The sequence below is a fragment of the Scyliorhinus canicula genome, chromosome 24, assembly GCF_902713615.1.
Source record: "Scyliorhinus canicula chromosome 24, sScyCan1.1, whole genome shotgun sequence".
Classification (NCBI taxonomy): Eukaryota; Metazoa; Chordata; class Chondrichthyes; order Carcharhiniformes; family Scyliorhinidae; genus Scyliorhinus; species Scyliorhinus canicula.
The window spans coordinates 22,331,683-22,356,084 of NC_052169.1; the positions used below are offsets into that span (position 1 = coordinate 22,331,683).

The window sequence follows — 24,402 nt, forward strand, 5'->3', positions numbered from 1 at the left end:
TCAGCCTCTTCAGACTTTCCCTGTACTTTGAACCCCTCAATTCTGGCGTCATCCTTGTAAATCTTCCTCCTAACTTCTCCAATGAACGTTAAGTGGAGGCCAGAACTCTGCTCGGTGTTCCAAGTGTGAATTGAAGTGTCTGCCCAACATGTTATTTTGATACCTTAATGTCTTTATTAGGTAACCCCCAAGTCTTACATTAATCATTAAGATAACAATTATAATAACTCACAAGGAACCTGTTGTTAACAAACGTTAATTTATTTACATATGTATAATAGTTTGCATAATACTCCCAGTGTGATCCTAGCTGTGACTTGCTCACTTAGTGCTCAAGGATAGATAGATAGATAGAGAAATACAGCACAGAACAGGCCCTTCGGCCCACGATGTTGTGCCAAACTTTTGTCCTAGGTTAATCATAGAATTTTGGACACTAAAGGCAATTTATCATGGCCAATCCACCCAACCTGCACATCTTTGGACTGTGGGGGGAAACCGGAGTACCCGGAGGAAACCCACGCTCACATGGGGAGGATGTGCAGACTCCACACAGACAGTGACCCAAGTCGAAGTCGAACTTGGGACCCTGGAGCTGTGAAGCAATTGTGCTATCCACAATGCTACCGTGCTGCCCTTAAGAACAAATTAATCTACACTCCATTATTCTACCCTAATCCATGTACCTATCCAATAGCCACTTGAAAGTCCCTAACGTTTAGAACATAGAACATAGAACGATACAGCGCAGTACAGGCCCTTCGGCCCATGATGTTGCACCGACATGGGAAGTCAAAAATCTAACCTACACTATGCCATTATCATCCATATGCTTATCCAATAAACTTTTAAATGCCCTCAATGTTGGCGAGTTCACTACTGTTGCAGGTAGGGCATTCCACGGTCTCACCACTCTTTGCGTAAAAAACCTACCTCTGACGTCTGTCCTATATCTATTACCCCTCAATTTAAGGCTATGTCCCCTCGTGCTAGCCACCTCCATCCGCGGGAGAAGGCTCTCACTGTCTACCCTATCTAACCCTCTGATCATTTTGTATGCCTCTATTAAGTCACCTCTTAACCTTCTTCTCTCTAACGAAAACAACCTCAAGTCCATCAGCCTTTCCTCATAAGATTTTCCCTCCATACCAGGCAACATCCTGGTAAATCTCCTCTGCGCCCGTTCCAAAGCTTCCACGTCCTTCCTATAATGAGGCGACCAGAACTGTACGCAATACTCCAAATGCGGCCGTACCAGAGTTTTGTACAGCTGCAACATGACCTCATGGCTCCGGAACTCAATCCCTCTACCAATAAAGGCCAACACACCATAGGCCTTCTTCACAGCCCTATCAACCTGGGTGGCAACTTTCAGGGATCTATGTACATGGACACCGAGATCCCTCTGCTCATCCACACTGCTAAGAATTTTACCATTAGCCAAATATTCCGCATTCCTGTTATTATTTCCAAAGTGAATCACCTCACACTTCTCTACATTAAATTCCATTTGCCACCTCTCAGCCCAGCTCTGCAGCTTATCTATGTCCCTCTGTAACCTGCAACATCCTTCCACACTGTCTACAACTCCACCGACTTTAGTGTCGTCTGCAAATTTACTCACCCAACCTTCTGTGCCCTCCTCTAGGTCATTTATAAAAATGACAAACAGCAACGGCCCCAGAACAGATCCTTGTGGTATGCCACTCGTAACTGAACTCCATTCTGAACATTTGGAGTTCAGTTACGAGTTTCCGACTCAACTACTTCCACAGGCAGTGCATTCCATGCCCCCACTACTCTCTGGGTAAAGAACCTACCTCTGACATCCCCCCTATATCTTCCACCTTTTACCTTCAATTTATGTCCCCTTGTAATGGTTTGTTCCACCTGGGGAAAAAGTCTCTGTCTACTCTATCTATTCCCCTGATCATCTTATAAACCTCTATCAAGTCGCCCCTCACCCTTCTCCGTTCTAATGAGAAAAGGCCTAGCACCCTCAACCTTTCCGCGTAAGACCTACTCTCCATTCCAGGCAACATCCTGGTAAATCTCCTTTGCACCTTTTCTAAAGCTTCCACATCCTTCCTAAACTGAGGTAACCAGAGCTGCACACAGTACTCCAAATGTGGCCTGACCAAGGTTTTGTACAGCTGAATCATCACCTCACGGCTCTTAAATTCAATCACTCTGCTAATGAACGCTAGCACACCATCGGCCTTCTTCACAGCTCTATCCACTTGAGTGGCAACTTTCAAAGATCTATGAACATAGACCCCAAGATCTCTCTGCTCCTCTACATTGCCAAGAACCCTACCTTTAACCCTGTATTCCGCATTCATATTTGTCCTTCCAAAATGGACAACCTCACACTTGTCAGGGTTAAACTCCATCTGCCACTTCTCAGCCCAGCTCTGCATCCTATCTATGTCTCTTTGAAGTCGACAACAGCCCTCCTCACTATCCACAACTCCACCAATCTTCGTATCATCTGCAAATTTACTGACCCACCCTTCAACTCCCTCATCCAAGTCGTTAATGAAAATCACAAACAGCAGAGGACCCAGAACTGATCCCTGCGGTACGCCACTGGTAACTGGGCTCCAGGCTGAATATTTGCCATCCACCACCACTCTCTGTCTTCTATCGGTTAGCCAGTTCGTTATCCAACTGGCCAAATTTCCCACTATCCCATGCCTCCTTATTTTCTGCATAAGCCTACCATGGGGAACCTTATCAAACGCCTTACTAAAATCCATGTACACTGTGCTGGATGTGCAGGTTAGGTGGATTGGCCATGATATATTGCCCCTCAGTGCTCAAAGATGTGCAGGTTAGGTGGATTGGCCATGATAAATAGCCCCTCAGTGCTCAAAGATGTGCAAGTTAGGTGGATTGGCCATGATATATTGCCCCTTAGTGTCCAAAGATGTGCAGGTTAGGTGGATTGGCCATGATAAATAGCCCCTCAGTGCTCAAAGATGTGCAAGTTAGGTGGATTGGCCATGATATATTGCCCCTTAGTGTCCAAAGATGTGCAGGTTAGGTGGATTGGCCATGATAAATAGCCCCTCAGTGCTCAAAGATGTGCAAGTTAGGTGGATTGGTCATGATATATTGCCCCTTAGTGCTCAACGATGTGCAGATTAGGTGGATTGGCCGTACTAAAATGGCCCCTTAATGTGCAGGTTTGGTGGGGTTACGGGGTTAGGGGAGGAAGTGGGTCTTCTTTTATACCTTGCTCATAATGAGCCCTATGGTTGACCTCCGCTCCCTACCTAAGGGAGCTCATACTCCATGAGTCCCACCAGGAGATCGAGTATTATTTCCCCCTGGTCTTCGGAGGAGGGGTTGTGACAACAATACAAGTGGCTTCAACCCAGATCTCACGCAGTCTCCTGGATTAAAGCTACTGAGGGTATTATGTCCAGTGCTGGCCACCGTACCCTCGGAAGAGTACATTGGCCGCAGAAGAGGCACAATCCAAAATCAGCAGAATGACACCGGGGCGAAAAGGGCACATTGCAGAGGCTGGGCGTGAATTCTCTTGAATATAGAAGATGAAAGGTTGATCTAATTGAGGTGTTTAAGGTGATTCGAGGATTAGATAGGGGAAATCGACCTCCTCTGTTAGGGATAAACACACCACCTTAACGCAAGAGTGAGATTATACAGGGAAGCACAGAAAATAGTGAAAATATGGAATACTTTTCCTCGAAAGGCTGTTGAGGGTGTGGGGAAAATGACACTTTCAAGTGTATTAACAAACAAAGGCAGATGTATGGACTTACAATATATGACTGAATGGACTGTCAGAAGAGGCCGGAGTGACTATCCCCAGTCCCCACTTTATTTGATACCTTTCCCACATCAGTACACATTTCAATGTCCGTATCTCAGTGCACTCAATGTTTTCTTGACTGACTTCAGAGATTAGGCTTGTAACCAGGAAACCTTTGTGCCAACAGGTGTACAGAGGACGATGCGGCCATTTACCAAGCTTCCGCCAGGAATAACAAAGGGATTGTGTCCTGCTCTGGCGTCCTGGAGGTTGGCACCATGAACGAATACAAGATTCACCAGCGATGGTTTGCCAGGCTCAAGCAGAAAGCGCACACCAAAAGGCGCGAGTTGGAGGAGGCTCGGAGTAGGGGAAAGGAGAACATGGCGCACACGGCAAATGCCCGGCGCCAAGACTTCCTGAGGGCTGCGAGTCCGGAGAGGGCCCAGCGGAAACGCAAGTCGCACAGCGAGGCCAATGCAAACTCACCACCCGACTCTTTAACCAGTCGAGACGATGTGGTCAAAGTGCGCATCCCTGATCTTGAGGCAGTGCCACGCAAGAACATGGCCGCCACACCCAGCATAACGAATGCTTCAGCAACTGAGGTTCAAAATGGCTACTTGACGGGCCCCCAAGGGACCCAAACTGCCGCGGCCAAAGGCGGGAAACCGCCGGTGAATAATTCACTGGAGGGCCTGGTGGAAAATGGCATTTCGTTCATCGATTACCTCTACGAAACGACTGAGCTTATTAAGTTGCAACCCACAGGCAAGGAGTTTGCAGCAAGCAAGAAGAAACGAAAGCTTTCGAAAGAAGAGGGCGAACTATTGGCGGGAAAATCTGAGGAAGGCTCTCAGGACAATGAAAGTGCGCTAAACGGGATTGATAGGAACAAGGACCCCGGCACTTCATTGCAGCACCTCCCAGATACTGTGAAGGGAGAGGCAAAATGCGACGATACTCAATCTGTTAGGACTGGGGATTACATGGAGATTGATGAGCAGGTGTCATCAGCGACATCAGGACGGAGGCAACATTCAGCAGCACCTTCGAGTCCAAAAGCTGCGTTTCCCGGGAAACAAAAAGACCTAACACCACTACAGTGCCAGCCACCCAAGGTCACAGATCCTGAAGATGCTAAGTTGACGATTGACGCAAAGTCGGATCAAGAGCCAATATATTCCAGTCTTCAAACGCCTGCCAAGGATATGTATTTTTCTGTGAAAGATATGTTCTTTGAAACTATTCAGGAACCTGAGATGCACAGGCTGCCGCAGTTACCTCAGGTCATGCAGACTGGCGAGCAGGCTAGCTCCCAGGGCCTTCATACTGGCCAACAGGAGGAACCTGCATCGGAGAGCATTCATGTGCCATACTTGATGGAGGCGATGCCAGGGTGTGACATCGCATCGGAGGATCTGCAAAATGCGGGAACGTCCAAGCCTGAGATGGACATCGCAATGCCCGGGGTCCATTCAGATATTCAAAATGTCGGCACATTTGACGATGACGCAACCGACAGTGTTCGGCAGCCGTCTGTGGTAAAAGGGCCCGAAAAGAGGGATGAATCTCCAGAGTGTGGCTTACCTTCCGTGGACGTGCCTGGTAAAGGGGTTCAAGAGGATGTTGACAATCCTCTCTGTGTTTTGGATACGGCGCTACAGCCGGCTCCGTGGCCCGTGTGCATGTTGGCAGATGTCCTGCCCGAGGAGAAACCGAAAGCTTCACCTCCACCAGTGCTCGCGGGCGTCACAGCAGGCACGGAACCAGCCTCGCCAGCCCAGCAGCTGGCTCGGGAAGCTCTCTCTGAGGTAAGTGCTTTCTTCGTCTGGGGTGACCTCATGCAAGTTTGTGTCCCGGGTTGGGCTCGAGGGTCATGCAAAAAGCACTTCAGGCCTATTTATAGGAGCATTAAAAGCACGCACTGTCTGACAGGAATTGAATGTGATGACATCTGTTCTAGCCGGTGCTTTTGATTATAGCGATGGGTCACCTCCAGAATGGGAGGAAAAACCGTAAGCTCATCTAAACAGGCTAAACATGATACCACAACATGTGCAAGGAAGTATAACTGTCAGGGAAACATCAGTGAATTAGGGATAAAGTAGAGCCTCTCTTTAACACTTTCTTTTGGAGCCTGCACAAGAAGATTTCATCAGCGGAGCAGCGAAGGAGTTTTAAATGGTCTCTCCATGATCGAGAGCGATTTTTGATTTGATTTAAATTTGATTTGATTTGATTTATTGTCACATGTACTAAAGTACAGCGAAAAGTATTTTCCTGCGGCCGAGGGAACGTACACAGTACGTACTTAGTAGACAAAAAGAATAATCAACAGAGTGCATTGACAAATGGTACATCGACATGACATTTGTGGGCAGCATGGTAGCATAGTGGTTAGCACAATCGCTTCACAGCTCCAGGGTCCCAGGTTCGATTCCCGGCTGGATCACTGTCTGTGCGGAGTCTGCACATCCTCCCCGTGTGTGCGTGGGTTTCCTCCGGGTGCTCCGGTTTCCTCCCACAGTCCAAAGCCCAGGACCGCAAGAAACTTCAAAGAGTTGTGAACACCGCCCAGTCCATCACACAAACCTGCCTCCCATCCATGGATTCCCATCTACACCTCCCGCTGCCTGGGGAAAGCGGGCAGCATAATCAAAGACCCCTCCCACCCGGCATGACATTTGTGGATTGGCCATGATAAATTGCCCTTAGTGTTCAAAATTGCCCTTAGTGTTGGGTGGGGTTGCTGGGTTATGGGGATGGGGTGGAGGTGTTGACCTTGGGTAGGGTGCTCTTTCCAAGAGCCAGTGCAGACTCGATGGGCCGAATGGCCTCCTTCTGCACTGTAAATTCTATGAAAACAGTGATTGGTTACAGTACGGAACAAGGGATGAGATAAACAGATGACCTGTGTTGTACTTGCTCTATTTTAGAAACGGGACAGTAACAGGTTGCCGATAAAGGAAGTTAGAACGGAGGCAGCCCCTGTGATCAGGTGTCAGCAGATGGGAGCCTCAGATTGAGGCTTTTGCTCTATTTCGAGGATCCATTCCTTTCTTACAGAAAGATAATGGCTGCTTCCATTTCGAGATTGGATTGGATTGGATTTGTTTATTGTCACGTGTACCGAGGTACAGTGAAAAGTATTTTCCTGCGAGCTGCTCAACAGATCATTAAGTACATGAAAAAAAAGAAAAGAAAAAGAAAATACATAATAGGGCAACACAAGGTACGCAATGTAAATACATAGACACTGGCATCAGGTGAAGCAGACAGGGGTGTAGTATTAATCAGGTCAGTCCATAAGAGGGTCGTTTAGGAGTCTGGTAACAGTGGGGAAGCTGTTTTTGAATCCGTTCGTGCGTGTTCTCAGATTATTGTATCTCCTGCCCGATGGAAGAAGTTGGAAGAGTGAGTAAGCCGGGTGGGAGGGCCTTTGATTATGCCGCCCGCTTTCCCCAGGCAGCGGGAGGTGTAGATGGAGTCAATGGATGGGAGGCGGATTCGTGTGATGGACTGGGCTGTGTTCACAACTCTTTGAAGTTTCTTGCGGTCTTGGGCCGTGCAGTTGCCATACCAGGCTATGATGCAGCCCGATAGGATGCTTTCTATGGTGCATCTTTCAATGTTGATAAGAGTCAGTGTGGAAATGCTGAATTTCCTTAGTTTCCTGAGGAAGTATAGGCGCTGTTGTGCTTTCTTGGTGGTAGTGTTGGCGTGGGTGGACCAGGACAGATATTTGGTGATGTACACTCCTAGGAATTTGAAACTGCTAACCATCTCCACCTCAGCCCCGTTGATGGAGACAGGGATGTGAACCATAGTTTGCCTGAAGTCACTGACCAGCTCTTTAGTTTTGCTGGCATTGAGGGACAGATTGTTGTCGCTGCACCACTCCACTAGGTTCTCTATCTCCCTCCCGTATTCTGACTCGTCGTTGTTCGAGATCCGGCCCACTACAGTCGTGTCATCAGCAAACCTGTTGGAACCAAATTTTGCCACGCAGTTGTGCGTGTGCAGGGAGTAGAGTAGGGGGCTACATATTCAGCCTTGCAGGGCCCCGGTATTGAGGACTATTGTGGAGGAGGTGTTGTTGTGGAGTGAGGAGCCAAGCCCTAGGCTTTGGAGTTTTGGTATGAGGTTGGCTGGGATTTTGGTGTTGAACTCTATTATTATGATTGAGGATCAGACGCCAACAGTGGTTAGGACACTGAACAGAAACCCCAATAATCTTGGCTGTGAGGATGAACTGCCCAGAGTGTTGATGGATTTACTTGTCTTTAGGCGCTGCATTGAGGGAGAGCTACTTTGTTGTCATCCCAATAACGTGTTGAACTGACGTCCCACCTATCTGCTGATCCTGATGTGAAACTGTCACAGCATGTGTAATGACCTCCAATTAGCATTATTGGTTGGCCAATTGGAGTATGAGCTCCCTCAATGATAGCTCATTGAGGTGGCCCATATAAGCACCTGTGATGCAGTCTTAAGTTGACTGGAATGCTAGCAGCACTGTTGGAGCTGTTCTTGTATCTAGTTATTGGCAATAAATATTGGTGTGGTGATGGGACTCCTGCCTCCTGTGGATTATTACAGTGGCGACGAGGTAAACAAAGAACTTAGCGGAGACCAGCTGCCGCACTCGGAGGGTATTTCAAAAATGCCGTTTTTTGGGAGGTTAGATGCATTCGACCCGACTATTGAGGACTGGTCCCAGTATGTGGAGAGAATGTGTTACTTCTTCCGGGCCAATGATATAACTACGGACGAAAGGAAACGGGTTATCCTGCTGTCGGCGTGCGGACCCTCCGCTTTCGCCATTATACGTAGTCTGACTTATCCCGATGCGCCAGACATGGAACCTTTCCAAGAAGTAACGGAATTGGTGAAAGAGCACTACGACCCAAAACCACCCCTCATTTTGCGTAGGTACAGATTCTACACAGCGAAGCGAGAAGACGGGGAGTCAGTCACAAATTTCTTGACCCGCCTGAGAAGGCTGGCGGAAAAATGTGAGTTCGGCCCGACGCTAAATGAAATGCTTCGGGACCGGTTAGTGTGTGGCATAAACGACCTCACAATACAGAAACGCCTGTTGGCGGAAACGTGGCTAGACTGCAGGCAGGCGTTACAGCTCGCACTGGCCCTAGAAAAGGCAGCAAATGGGGCGCAGGAACTACAGGGCACGCCAATGGAGGTAGATACCTGTGAGAGGGACTACCACAACGGGTCCTGCTACCAGATAGCCGCTCTCAGGAAAAGCCTGAGGAATAGAGGGAAAAAGGAAAACCCCAGAACTGCCCCCAAGTCTGCCAGGACTAACTGGAGACAGAGGGAAGTACCGGCTGAGGCTCCCCCAACAGAGAAGGACCGTTTCTGGCACCAGACAGAGTGGGGTAACAGCGACAGAAACCCTAGAAGGAGGTGGCAAAAGAGGAATAGCAGGTGGGGACGCAGGGAAGTACACAACCTAGACGCCCCATCCTCCTCCGAAGGGGAACAATTATATAATATTGCGATGAAGAAAGCAGAACCTATTAAGATTACCCCATGGGTGAACGGTCGGCCGACAATAATGGAAATAGACACGGGGGCGGCCGTATCAGTAATGGGAGTGGCAGCATTAAAAAAAAAATCAAAGATGGACTCCAGCCACTAACCCTAACATAAACATCGACGAAACTTAAAACGTCGAACGGGGGAACCCCTGGAAGTTCTAGGCATGACTCATGTACCCGTGGAATATGAGAAACAATTGCTCAGATTACCGTTGACGATAGTAGAGGGCTCCGAACCGAGCTTAATTGGATGGAACTGGCTGAAAGACCTGAAATTAGATTGGATGAAAATTTTCCAGAGTGGAAGCGGGCAGTTGAGTGGAGTACTCCAAAAATACCCTGAGGTCTTCCAGGAAGGTTTGGGGGAAATCATAGGCGCCAAAGCAACTTTTCACGTAGACCCAGAAGCCCTTCCGAAATTTTGTAAGGCCAGGCCAGTACCTTTTGCATTAAGGAAGAAAGTAGATGACGAAATAGAAAGGTTACGGCGCGACGGCATTATCAGACCAGTACAGTTCTCGGAATGGGCAGCGCCGGTGGTACCAATTTTGAAGCCAGACGGCTCGATACAATTGGGGCAGCACGGTAGCATGGTGGTTAGCATAAATGCTTCACAGCTCCAGGGTCCCAGGTTCGATTCCCAGCTGGGTCACTGTCTGTGCGGAGTCTGCACGTCCTCCCCGTGTGTGCGTGGGTTTCCTCCGGGTGCTCCGGTTTCCTCCCACAGTCCAAAGATGTGCGGGTTAGGTGGATTGGCCATGCTAAATTGCCCGTAGTGTCCTAAAAAGTAAGGTTAAAGGGGGGGGTTGTTGGGTTACGGGTATAGGGTGGATACGTGGGTTTGAGTAGGGTGATCATTGCTCGGCACAACATCGAGGGCCGAAGGGCTTGTTCTGTGCTGTACTGTTCTATGTTCTATGTTCTATGATACGTCTCTGTGGAGATTTCAAACAGACAGTAAACAAATACGCACTGCTGGACAAATACCCAATCCCGAAAATAGACGACCTATATGCCAAATTGGCAGGTGGGCTTTTGTTCACGAAACTGGACATGAGCCACGCCTACCTGCAGTTAAAACTGGACAAGGGCTCCCAGAAGTTCGCTGCGATCAACACCCTGAAGGGCCTTTTTCGTTATACTAGGCTACCTTTTGGAGTGTCATCAGCCTGCGTTATATTCCAGCGTACGATGGAAAATATTCTGCAGGGACTACCGCAGGTGGCGATTTATTTGGACGATGTCTTAATCACGGGTAGGACAAACAGGGAACACTTAAAGAACCTGGAGGAAGTGCTCAGGCGTTTCGCAAAGGCAGGCGTACGGCTTAAAAGAGTAAAATATGTTTTTCTGGCCCCACAAGTGACGTACCTGGGATATAAAGTAGATGAGTCGGGCTTACACCCATTAGAAGACAGAGTAAGGGCAATAAAAGAAGCCCCAGCTCCCACCACGGGTCAAGGAGCTACGATAATTTCTCGGGTTAGTAACCTATTATGGCAAATTTATTGAAAATACGGCGTCCATCCTAGAACCCTCCACCAGCTACTAAAAAAGGGGCAAGAATGGAAATGGTCCGCCCGCCAAAACCGAGCATTTAGGGACATTAAGGAACAGCTGTCATCCGAAAATGTCCTAGAGCATTATGACCCAAGGAAGGAGTTGGTGGTCACTTGTGATGCATCCCCTTACGGGGTAGGAGCCGTCTTAGCCCATAGAGGAAGGAATGGGGAAGAACGGCCAATAGCCTATGCTTCGAGGACCTTGGCGATGGCTGAGAGGAAGTACGCCCAAATCGAGAAGGAAGGACTGACGGTGATATTTGCAGTAAACAAATTTCACCAGTATCTGTACGGGCGGACATTCACCATAGTGACGGACCATAAGCCGTTATTAGGGTTATTAAAAGAAGATAAGTCAATACCCCCGATCGCATCAGCTAGAATCCAACGCTGGACATTGCTACTGGCGGCATATAGATACGTTCTGGAGCACAGACCGGAAACACGAGTAGCAAATGCAGATGCTTTGAGCAGACTTCCCCTCCCGGACACCCTGCCGCTAATACCGAAAGTAGAGGAGACAGTAATGACTCTAAATTTTTTGGACACCCTACCAGTGGACGCACAACATATTCGGTTGTGGACGCAAAAAGACCCAGTTTTAGCCAAGATGAAGCATTTACTGCTAACAGGGGAACTGGAAAGACCAGTGGAGCCCCAGATGCACCCATACTGGAGCAGAAGGGACCAAATAACCGTAGAAGACGGTATCCTATTATGGGGAGCCCGGGTAATAGTCCCAGCTCAGGGCCATCAGGCAATCTTAACCGAGTTACATCACGGACACCCAGGGGTGTCTAAAATGAAGATGCTAGCTCGAAGCTACGTTTGGTGGCCAGGATTGGACACAGACATAGCAGCCTTGGTACGTCGGTGCCAGGAGTGCCAACAGGGGCAAAGAGTGCCACCAGCTGCGCCATTGCACCCATGGGAATGGCCAGGCAGACCGTTGACCCGCCTGCATATTGACCACGCCGGCCCTTTCATGGGCTCAATGTTTTTGGTGATAGTGGACGCCCACTCCAAATGGTTGGACGTCCACCGGGTAAACACGGCAAGCACAGCATCGACAATTGAAAAGCTCAGGGCCTCGTTTGCAACACATGGACTTCTGGAAGTATTGGTGTCGGACAACGGAACGGCATTCACAAGTGGGGAATTTGGAAAATTCCTAAAATAAAACGGAGTCCGCCTCATCAAAACGGCCCCTTACCATCCAGCGTCCGATGGCCTGGCAGAGAGAGCGGTCCAGACACTTAAAGCGGGACTCAAGAAGCAGCCGGTAGCGTCAATGGACACAAAGCTCTCCCACTGGCTGTTTGATTACAGGACCACACCGCATTCCACAATGGGCATACCACCAGCTGAACTCTTAATGGGAAGGCGGCTGCGAATGAGACTGAGTCTCCTTTTCCCAAATTTAACGGGGAAAGTGGAGAAACAACAGGAGGCCCAACGCAGGAGGCATGATAATAGTCGGCAGCAGAGACATTTTCAGGTGGGGGCACCGGTTTGGGTCAAGAATTATGGGAATGGACCAACGTGGGTCAAAGGCACGGTAGAGTCCCAAACAGGGCCCATATCCTATGAGGTTTCAATAGGAGGTAAGGTGCTGAAGAAACACCTAGACCAAATAAGGGCAGCGGAACCACACCTGGAGGCAGGCGAAGCAGGACCGCCTCAAGCTGGGGTAGCCCAGACGGAAAGGATACCCACACCCCAGCCCCGAGCAATTTCTCCAGACCCCGTCATCCAGTCGTCAGAGTCAGAGATGGACACGTTCGACGAGGCCGCCGCGACACCTCTCCCCGAGGAGGAGGAAGAACAACTTCCAAGGAGGTCGTGAAGAAAAAGACGGGCACCTATAAGGTACACCCCGCCCACGTCGGAGAACGACCCGGCGGACGGCACAGAGGTGACAGACCCGGACATGAGGAGCAGGAAGAAGCTCAGAGAGGAATGCCAGTTGGCAGGAATTCCTCGGACCTTGGGGTGGGAGGCGGGGGGGGGGGGGGGGGGGGGGGGGTGGTGTAATGACCTCCAATTAGCATTATTGGTTGGCCACTTGGAGTATGAGCTCCCTCAATGATAGCTCATTGAGGGGGTCCATATAAGCACCTGTGTAGGCTTTGTGAGCCAGTCTTAAGTTGACTGGACTGCTAGCAGCACTGTTTGTAGCTGCTCTTGTATATAGTTATTGGAAATCAATATTGGTGTGGTGACGGGACTCCTGCCTCCTGTGGACTATTACAGCATGCTTCTGGGCTGCCCAGCGTGCTGAACAATATTCCTCCTCCTCCTCCTCAGCACTGTTAAGAAATCAAAAACACACAGGTTGCCGTTTGGGAAATCGAGCTGTGAGCAAATTGGTCGGCCAGGTTCGGCTGAGCAACAGCAGATTAGAAGTGATTAATTGGCCGGACTTTGGGTTTGTTGTGAGAATGTTAAAGATGCGATATGAATCCAAAGTCAGTCTTTCCCCTTTGAGAGCCGCAGGTCGGGATGTTTGTGAGGAAGGATGATTATTCTGGAGTTGCACACTTGTCATTTGGGGAGATTTTAAACGCAACTTTCTTTGGGGTGATTGAACACGTGGGGTAGTATCCACAAGAGGGTATTGTGTACATAATCGGTGGGATTCTCCCCCCCCCCCCCCGCCGTGTTTCGCGGTGCATGCTGTTTGTTGGCAGCGGGTTTCTCTGTTCCCGCCGCTTGTCAATGGCATTTCCCATTGAAGGCAGGGAAGCCACATGACGCAGAGAAACCAGCGTTGCGATGGCGGTTTCACCAGAGAATTCCGCTGCCAGCGAATGGCCATAGAATTTTGGCCAATGCGTGAATGTCAAGGGGCAGACAGGCTGGAGCGGAGAATCTAGCGGGAGCCGAAACACGGGAGAGCCGCCAGTGTAAAATCACGTTGCAATGGCGGGCCGTCCGTCCCGCTGTCTGATAGCGGGAGCTCCATTTGTATCTCATGAATGTTCATTAACACAGCTGCCCGTCGATACCTGGTCAAACCTGCCTGACACCAGCAGGAAATCACCTCGGCCGAGGACCCGATTGATGAAGAGTGGCGCGCACAAGGCGGCCCTCGGCTCAAGCTGAGCGCAGCAACGTTCTGCCGCAGCGCTGCGCTGTTCCTGACACGCTGGACGCCACACTGCCGGGACTGACCGGTTCCTGCTCTCCATCTACATGCTGAGCTGGTCAGTACTGCCCCTGGGGTCAGGGAGTCTCCCTCCACATCCTCCCCGCCTCCAGGTGCCTCACACCCGTGTCTATCTGGGCAGCGATGTGCGTTGGGACCCTTGCAACCACAGCAGCAACGGTCCAAAGTTTGACCGCGGGGTGGAGTTTGAGGTGAGGCTGGGGGTGGGTAGGCTGATGAAGACAAGTGGCGGGGTGCAGTATGGAAGGAGAGCTGAAGAAGGGGAGGGTGGAGAAAGGGCAAACAGAAGGGGGCAGTGTGGGAGGAATGCTGTGTCATGTTCTGTACACTGGCCAAATTGAATGATGAACTACAGAACATCTAGTTTAAATAATTTATTATGGAATAATTGGGTGATAAGATAACTAGGATAAATACAATAATAAACTGCCAACACTAATTAACTATTGTAAAACTACTGCAAAATACATCTATCCTCCAGCACGACCTACTCCCAACTCCCAGAGCCATAGGGTCACGTGATGGGTTTACACTGCCACCTCGTGATCGGAGGTCATGCATCGTGTGCAAACTTGCCTTATGCCTACCATCACAGGTTGAGCAAGGAGAGGGTGGAGTCAGGGCAGCAGAAGGGGGCAGTGTGGGAGGAGTGCTGAGCAAGGAAGAGGGAAGGATGGGCGCTCAAGATGGCATTGCAGAGGGGCAAGGTGGTGGGTGAAGAGGATAAACAATGGAAGGCAGAGGGAAGACCGAAGAGAGTGAAGCTGGATCCTGATAGGACTGCGTGAAATGCAGACAAACAAGGGGGGGTCTGAGGGATCGCACATCAATTACTAGAAAGGGACGCACACAGACTGCAGAATATGGGCTGGGGGCCTGTTGGTGTGGGCACATTATGGGGATGGTGCACTCAGACACTAAACACATCGGAGCTGCCGTGTTTTGTGAAGGTCACTGTTGTCCATAGTCCACTATGGAAATGGGAATTATGTCAAGGCTCCCGTTTAGCTCAGGGGCTGGCAAACAGGAGTGAGCGAGGGCAGACATTCCTGCCGTGAAATCGAAAGGAGTCACAGACAACAGGCAATCCAGGGGCGATGTGGACCTCATACTCTGAAGACAGAGATAGGAGACAGTGCAGAAGATCAGCGGGCATGCAGCAAGAGCAATCATTGGGGGCATGGTGTACCCCAGCTGCAGGGAGGGGCAAGGGATCTGTGCCAATGGAAACTGCCCAGCTTGGTGTGCAGGGCTGTCCTAGCCCTTGTCCCTGGGTGTGGCAGGCTCTATGAATGGGTTGCAGAGGTTATGATGATGCTCACAGGGTGCATCCGTAGCCTGTAGTGTTATGGGCCTAGGGATTAGTGAACCCCAAAGTGTATCATGGAGTTCACCTGACCCACAACTTTTAATAGATTGCGGTATGGGGAGCACACGGCCCACTCTACAGGTGTGGTACAGCAGAAATGGAAAAATATTTTTTAAAAGCAAAACAATGTTTATTCTATGAACTCAAGTTAACCTTTTAAAAACATACAGTGAACATCTTAGTAACCATCAATTCAAATGGGCAGCACGGTAACATAGTGGTTAGCACAATTGCTTCACAGCGCCAGGGTCCCAGGTTCGATTCCCGGCTTGGGTCACTGCCTGTGCGGAGTCTGCACGTTCTCCCCGTGTCTGCGTGGGTTTCCTCCGGGTGCTCCGGTTTCCTCCCCACAGTCCAAAGATGTGCAGGTTAGGTGGATTGGCCATGATAAATTGCCCTTAGTGTCCAAAATTGCCTTTAGTTTTTGGTGGGGTTACTGGGTTATGGGGATAGGGTGGAGGTGTGGGGTTGAGTAGGGTGCTCTTTCCAAGAGCCGGTGCAGACTCGATGGGCCGAATGGCCTCCTTCTGCACTGTAAATTCTATGAAATCTCAAATACAACCCCCAAAGAATACAACACTAAGTAATACTTACGCTGTCATTTTAACATCCAGAAGACTTACAAAAAACATAACCTTTAACAGAACCACATTAGGTTAAAGTCACGACTCAGAATATTTACAATTCTGAATCAGCCAAATGATCAAGAGATAGTCTTTTGATGGCAGAGAGAACAGAAGTACACCTGCTTTGTCTGGCTTCAGCTCCAACGCTGAAAACGAAACCAAAAAGACACAGACCCACCCAAGCTTTTCTCAAAGTGAAACTAAAAAGCAGAGCCAGAGCTCAGCTCCGCCCACACTCTGACATCACTGCAGTAACATGAGCAGGGAATCATTTCTTAAAGGGACATTCTCATGACAGTAGGTAGGGAACTTCTAATACGGGGATGGGGGGGGAGGTGCACAGAGCGAACCCCTGTACATTACAGTGCAGACGAGGTGGGTACAAGTCCATATGTGGCGTGGATGCGTCGCAGATGATGGGCCTGGGCGCAGGGGAGGATGGGAATATTCACCACAAAGACAGGATCGAGGTCAGCTCCCGTAGCCCAGGACGCAACAGCAGAGCAGAATTCCAACTTTGCACTTTGAAAGGGAGAGGCACAACTCAAAAGCCTCACGTCAAAGGTTTCCAAAGCTACACAGTGGAAGACAGGAATGCAGCTTTGGAGAGTGAAGGCTACAGTGAGTGAAGGGCAAAGCTGCATTAACTGTGCCATCGCATCAGCGAGGGGAGTCACAGGTTGACAATGAAGGCCATTTATCACGTCTGTGGAATGGCATTCTGCCCACCTCTATGCATGTGCTAGAGTCTCGGGAGTAAGGGAGCATGAGAGCCAATGTGATCTCAGCTGCCAAAGCTTACCTGTCCCACTTCCCCGATAGTTCTCCCATTCACACTTTTCTTTTCGGCACCCTTTAACCGCTTCTGGTCTTAAATATATCCTGCAAAATAGGAGGAAAAAGTGAGTATGGACCCAGTGGTCCAGGCATCTTCCCTCTGAACCCTCATTCGACATAGGAGGTGAAGGAGGGAGAGGCGTTTGTCCATGTTATCCAGCAGGAGGCACTGCATGTGGGACAAGACCAGAGGGAGGGTGAGCATCAACAGGAGGTGGGGGAGCAGAGGCCTGGACAGTGGAGACCATAAGACCATAAAACGTAGGAGCAGAATTAGGCCACTCGGCCCATCGAGTCTGCTCCGTCATTCAATCATGGCTGATATTTTTCTCATCCCCATTCTCCTGCCTTCTCCCCATAACCCCTGATCCCCTGAATGAGCAAAAACCTATCTATCTCTGTCTTAAAGACACTCAGTGATTTGGCCTTGGCAGCCTTTTGCGGCAAAGAGTTCCACAGATTCACCACCCTCTGGCTGACGAAATTGCTCCTCATCTCTGTTTTAAAAATGAGCTGGTGTCCTCTGGTTCCAGTTTTACCTACAAGTGGAAACATCCTCTCTACGTCCACTCTATCCAGGCCTCGCAGTATCCTGTAAGTTTCAATAAGGTAGCATGGTAGCACAAGTGGCTTCACAGCGCCAGGGTCCCAGGTTTAATTCCCTGCTGGGTCACTGTCTGTGTGGAGTCTGCACGTTCTCCCTGTGTCTGTGTGGGTTTCCTCCAGGTGCTCCGGTTTCCTCCCACAGTCCAAAGACGTGGAGGTTAGGTGGATTGGCTGTGCTAAATTGTCCTTAGTGTCCAAAAAGGTTAGGAGGGGTTATGGGGGTAGGGTGGAAGTGAGGGCTTTAGTGGGTCGGTGCAGACTCAATGGGCTGAACGGCCTCCTGTATGTTCTATAAGATCCCCTCTTATCCTTCTAAACTCCAACAAGTACAGACCCAGAGTCCTCAACCGTTCCTCATACGACAGGCTCTTCATTCCAGGGATCATTCTTGTGAACCTCCTCTGGACCCTTTCCAAGGCCAGCACATCCTTCCTTAGATACAGGGCCCAAAACGGCTCATAATACTCCAAATGGGGTCTGACCAGAGCCTTATACAGCCTCAGAAGTACATCCCTGGTCTTGTATTCTCGCCCTCTCGACATGAATGCTGACATTGCATTTGCCTTCCTAACTGCCAATTGAACCTGCACATTAACCTAAAGAGAATCATGAACAAGGACTCCCAAATCCCTTTGAGACGACTGGCATCACTGAATGTGTTCCATCGACAAGTCTCCCTGTTACAAATGAGCGAGAGGAAGTGAAGGGCAAGGCTGTGGTTGTCCAACGATTATGTCCGCCACATGTTCCGCAACCTCCGATGCACTTTCTGTCGTCAATATTGCTGAGCACATCGTACTTCGTAAATAAATGTTTCACTCTTTTCAACGTAGAAAAAGAATGCTCACCGGACAGATATTGTTAAAAATATTTTCAGAATAGTTTCCACATTTGGAAAAGTTACCTGAAAACCATCATGTACAAGTCTGTACAAATCAGTGGGGGATCTCGAAGCACAGAGCTCATTATTGTCGATGAGATGAATGAATTGTTTCACTTGATCTTCGAAAAGATTTGTGTCTATTTCCTCCCGATTGAATAATTTCTTCCTGAAATGGCTTTTAGCATTTTCATCCAAAATTCTGTCAAAGTGGATCAACAGTTTTCTTCAGAGATTCACTTCTACTCTGCCACTCTGCATTACTGTGCCACAAATAACAGTGGCAGTCTCAACAATAATCTTCTCTTTCCCTTTTAAAGTGATTTCTTGTCCCTAGTTTCATCGAAAAATAGCCTCCTGCGTCTTGTATGTTTATCATCATCAGAGGGACCTGTATTTTTTGCTAATGTTAGTGCCTCTGCTTCCACTGAGGTATTATCATCTCGAATTTCCATAACAAAACTTTTAACTGAGGATAACAATTGAGCAGCATTCAATAAATGTATCAATATTTAGCAGTAATTTGCTGATGGCATTAATTCTTTGAAGTAAGCAGTGAAAACAGCAATTTTGTACTCTTAAACTTCTCTGTGAAGAATTTTGCTTCAGATTTCACATGTGGCTTTTGATGTGGCTTTGTCTAATACTCCCTCACTCCCTCCCCCAACGTCTCCACAAGCAAACACTCCAGTATTTGTTGGTGGTGGGCAAGAAATTTGCGGGTACGCAAGAGCCCAGAAATGGAAGAGTGCAGAGTTCTTGGAGCATTGTGGGGTTAGATGGGGGTTACAGAGAAATGAAGGGGCGAGGCCGTGGGGGAGTTTGAACACATGAACTAGGAGCAGGAGTGGGTAATTCAGCCCACGGAGCCTGCTCCGCCATTAAGTACGATCATGGCTGATCTCCTCTCGCACCCAACTCCACTTTCCTGCCCGTTCTCCATAATGGGGTAGCACGGTAGCATGGTGGTTAGCATAAATGCTTCACAGCGCCAGGGTCCCAGGTTCGATTCCCGGCTGGGTCACTGTCTGTGTGGAGTCTGCACGTCCTCCCCGTGTGTGCGTGGGTTTCCTCCGGGTGCTCCGGTTTCCTCCCACAGTCCAAAGATGTGTGGGTTAGGTGGATTGGCCATGCTAAATTGCCCGTAGTGTCCTAAAAAGTAAGGTTAAAGGGGGGGTTGTTGGGTTACGGGTATAGGGTGGATACGTGGGTTTGAGTAGGGTGATCATTGCTCGGCACAACATCGAGGGCCGAAGGGCCTGTTCTGTGCTGTACTGTTCTATGTTCTATGTTAACCCTTCAACCCCATTACTAATTAAAATCTGTCCATCTCCTCCTTAAATTTACTCAATGTTCCACCGCACTCTGGGTAGCGAATTCCACAGATTCACAACCCTTTGAGAGAAGTAGTTTCTCACCTCTCCTTTAAATCTCCTTCCCCTTATCCTAAAACTGTGACCTATTGTTCCAGATTGCCCCACACGAGGCAACATCTGCTCTCTGTCTACTTTGTCAATATCATCTTATTTACCTCAAATAGATCTCCTCTCATTCTTCTGAACTCAAGAGTATCGGCCTAAACTGCTCAATCTCTCTTCGTAAGATGCTCCCCTCATTCTGGAATCAATCTTGATGAACCTCCTCTGAACTGCCTCCAATGTAACTGCATCCCTCCTCAAGTAATGGGACCAAAACTGTGCCCAATACTCCAGGTGCGGTCTCACCAATGTTTTGTACAGTCACAGCAACACTTCCTGACTTTTATACCCTATTCCTTTAGCTATACAGGACAAAATTATATTTGCCTTCCTTATTCTCTGTTTTATATATATATAAAACAGAGAATATATACATATGTATATGTACACTACTTTTCTGTAACTCATGCACAAGGACACCAAGATCCCTCCGTACCGAAGCACTCTGGGGTTTCTCTCCATTTATATAAGTTGCCTTTCCATTTTTCCAACCAATAGGATAACCTCACACTTTTCCACATTAAACTCCATCTGCCATATCTTGGCCCACTCACTGATGTCATCTGAGAGCACCTTTAAGAAATGGTTGTTTAAGCAATGTACCTTTAAGAAATGCAGCAGCTCATATTACTGAAGTTATGTTGGAGTGTGGGTGGAGCTGGGTTTTTAGCTCAGTTATTTTTCAGTGTTTAGGTTTCAGTTTTGAGGAAAAGAGCTTGGGTGTGTCTGTGTTTGCAGTGAGCTGGATCTGCTGTGATCTCTGCCAGGAAAGACTATCTCTGAATCATTTGGGTGATTTAAACTCATAATAGTAATGTCTTTAACCTGATGTGTTTCCGTTTAAAGGTGTTAAGTCTTTTGGAGGTTTGAAGGAACATTTTGAGGGATTATTTAGTGTTGTATTATTTTTGGGGTTATCTTTGGAGTAAGGGGTGTTAAGGAATCCAATGTTTATTTAAAAAGGTTAAGTTGAATTCATGGAATAAACATTGTTTTGTGTTTAAAAACCACGTGTCCATAATTTTAGTACCACACCTGGGGAACAAGCCGTGTGCTTCAAAAGCAACAATACATTAAAGGGAGAGGTTGGTTGAACTCCATGTTACATTTTGGGGTTCTGAAAATGCCGCTCCCATAACACTGAACCTATCGATATCCATTTGTAAATTGCTTGGGTGGGATTCTCCGTCCCGGCAGCCGGCCAATGGGGTTTCCCATTGTGGGCACCCCCACGTCGTCGGGAAATCCCCGGGGCATGAATGCGCTGCCGGCAATACGGAGAATCCCGCCGACAAAGAATCCAGCCCCTTATTCTCTCTTCGCAACTTACTGTCCCACCAATTTGGGGTCAACAAAACCTCAGTGAAAATAAAATAAAAGTCTTTTTGAATTGAAGATATTGCTGGACAAGGCACCAATGTAGGTCAGTGAGCGCAGCTGTTGTACAATCCACACGGAGTGATCATATGGAATGAATGGTAGCGTACAAAAATAAAGGTTTATTGATATGTACATTAACTACTCCACTAGCCTCTGCGGGGGTCGTAACAGCGTTGAATGGACTTAGGTGTGAGTTAGGTTACTGCCGATAGGGTTTTGCCTGTGCTCAACCTGTGGAGGGTAATGGGAGGCAAACCAGGAGATCTCCAGGTCACCAGATACCGTAGAACGGTAGCATTGTGGATAGCACAATCGCTTCACAGCTCCAGGGTCCCAGGTTCGATTCCGGCTTGGGTCACTGTCTGTGTGGAGTCTGCACATCCTCCCCGTGTGTGCGTGGGTTTCCTCCGGGTGCTCCGGTTTCCCCCCCCACAGTCCAAAGATGTGCAGGTTAGGTGGATTGGCCATGATAAATTGCCCTTAGTGACCAAAATTGCCCTTAGTGTTGGGTGGGGTTACTGGGTTATGGGGATAGGGTGGAGGTGTTAACCTTGGGTAGGGTGCTCTTTCCAAGAGCCGGTGCAGACTCGATGGGCCGAATGGCCTCCTTCTACACTGTAAATTCTATGTATCTATATCTGTACCTGTTACCAGGTCGGCCGGGTGCTTTAGAACTGATAAAGGCCAGAACTTTCAAACGCTGAGGTTTAATCGAGAGTCGTTCATCAAGCGTTACAAAGATAGCTGTTCCTGTCAGCCTCACAGTTAATGCCCAACTGATGTTAAATGAGGGCTATCACCGAGCAACTCGGGTTTCTGAAGTCGAGAGACAACAGTTGTCTTTCCAGTCGTTTGACAAGCAACTTTGATCAACAATCGTCCAAATAAGAATATATTTGCAAGAGCGATGGTCAGAAATAAACTGTGGCTATGAATAGACACTGGTAAGCACTTTGAGATGTGCCTTACAACTTGAAGGCCTGAAAGGAACAGGCCTTAAAAATTGAGGGGATACACAGCCCAAATCAGGAACACTTCATGTCACAAAGAATGGCATCAGGAATGAACAAATAGGAAAGTTTCTGTAATTTATTTGATATGTTTCTCATCCGTTACACAATACAACATTTAAACAGGAGTTTCAGTTTAGCCATGGCTCTGTATCCACTGCTCCGATCAGAGCCGAGTGTTCTGTTTGCTTTTACCATTCTATGAGGAATATTTTCTTCACCGTTCTCTAATGGGAAAATGAATTAATTATATCTTAAACTGCCTGCCATTTAACCCTTCGCCTCTGTCCATTCAAAGAACAAAGAGCAAAGACAATTACAGCACAGGAACAGGCCCTTCGGCCCTCCCAGCCTGCGCCGATCCAGATCCTTTATCTAAACCTGTCTCCTATTTTCCAAGGTCAACTTCCCTCTGTTCCCGCCCATTCATATACCCGTCTAGATGCCTCTTAAATGATGCTATCGTGCCCACCCCTACCACCTCCGCTGGTAAAGCGTTCCAGGCACCCACCACCCTATGTGTAAAAAACTTTCCACGCACATCTCCCTTAAACTTTCCCCTCTCACTTTGAAATCGTGACCCCTTGTAACTGACACCCCCACTCTTGGGAAAAGCTTGTTGCTATCCACCCTGTCCATACCTCTCATAATTTTGTAGACCTCAATCAGGTCCCCCCTCAACCTCCGTCTTTCCAACGAAAACAATCCTAATCTACTCAACCTTTCTTCATAGCTAGCACCCTCCATACCAGGCAACGTCCTGGTGAACCTCCTCTGCACCCTCTCCAAAGCATCCACATCCTTCTGGTAATGTGGCGACCAGAACTGCACACAGTATTCCAAATGTGGCCTAACCAAAGTCCTATACAACTGTAACATGACCTGCCAACTCTTGTACTCAATACCCCGTCCGATGAAGGCAAGCATGCTGTATGCCTTCTTGACCACTCTATCGACCTGCGTTGCCACCTGCCATTCGGAAAACAACTTTGTCCGATATGATAAATGAGACAGGAGGACTTTGTCTCTCTTTCTCTCTAGCTTTCAAAAGCTTCAATAAGGCGGTGCACATAACCCACCGAATGTAGACCCCGCGTGATCAACCTCAGCAGCACTAACAGATCGAATATCCTCTCGGACCGATCCTGTTTAGGATTTCAGATCATTCCGGTTATCGGATACCGTGTATCGGTCGAGGCCTACTCACGTTCCAGCGGCTGAAGCCGATTGCCATGTGAGGGTACCTTTAAGAAAAGGGTGTTTAAGAAATGTACCTTTAAGAAATGGGTGTTTATCAGTGATGTCAGAGTGTGGGTGGAGCTGGGCTGTCTGTCGGCTTTTTACTTTCGTTTTAGGCTGTTTGCTGCAGGGTGTGGTTTGGTTTCGTTTTCAGAGCTGGATAGCTGCAGTCACAGCCAGAAGGTGTATGAGTCTCTCTGTAGTCTAAAGACTGTAAATCGATCCTTTGTGATTTAAAACTAATAACTGCTCTCAGTAGTGACTTTAACCGAATGTGCTTCTGTTAAAGGTTATGTTTTTAAGTCTTCTGGATGTTAAAAGGAAAGCTTAAAGGATTACTTAGTGTTTTATTCTTTGGGGGTCGTATTTGAATTGATGGTTGCTAAGATGTTCACTGTATATTTTAAAAAGGTTAACTTGAGTTCATAGAATAAACATTGTTTTGCTTCAAAAAATACTTTTCCATTTCTGCTGTACCACACCTGGTAGAGTGGGTCGTGTGCTCCCCATACCACAATCTATTAAAAGTTGTGGGTCAGGTGAACTCCATGATACACTTTGGGGTTCTCTAAACCCTGGGCCCATAACACTACCTGAAGTAAATAAAATGGGGAGAAAACTTTAAGATAGAACATAGAACATTACAGCGCAGTACAGGCCCTTCAGCCCTCGATGTTGCGCCGACCTGTGAAACCACTCTAAAGCCCATCTACACTATTCCCTTATCATCCATATGTCTATCCAATGACGATTTGAATGCCCTTAGTGTTGGCGAGTCCATTACTGTTGCAGGCAGGGCATTCCACACCCTTACTACTCTCTGAGTAAAGAACCTACCTTTGACATCGGTCCTGTATCTATCTCCCCTCAATTTAAAGCTATGTCCCCTCATACTAGACAT

General features: G+C 48.2%; 2 protein-coding genes across 2 annotated transcripts in view; one reads left to right on the forward strand and one right to left on the reverse strand.

Moving 5' to 3' along the window:
- malt3 (MALT paracaspase 3) overlaps positions 1 to 24,402 on the reverse strand; it is a 242,432-nt gene that overhangs the window by 183,454 nt on the left and 34,576 nt on the right. The gene's annotated exons all lie outside the window — the stretch shown is intronic.
- The window catches only part of alpk3a (alpha-kinase 3a), an 81,738-nt gene that overhangs the window by 20,969 nt on the left and 36,367 nt on the right, over positions 1 to 24,402 (forward strand). Inside the window, exon 5 of the mRNA XM_038784247.1 lies at positions 3,969 to 5,595. Within this exon, the coding sequence (XP_038640175.1) occupies positions 3,969 to 5,595 (1,627 nt within the window). The remainder of the gene's footprint in view (positions 1 to 3,968; positions 5,596 to 24,402) is intronic.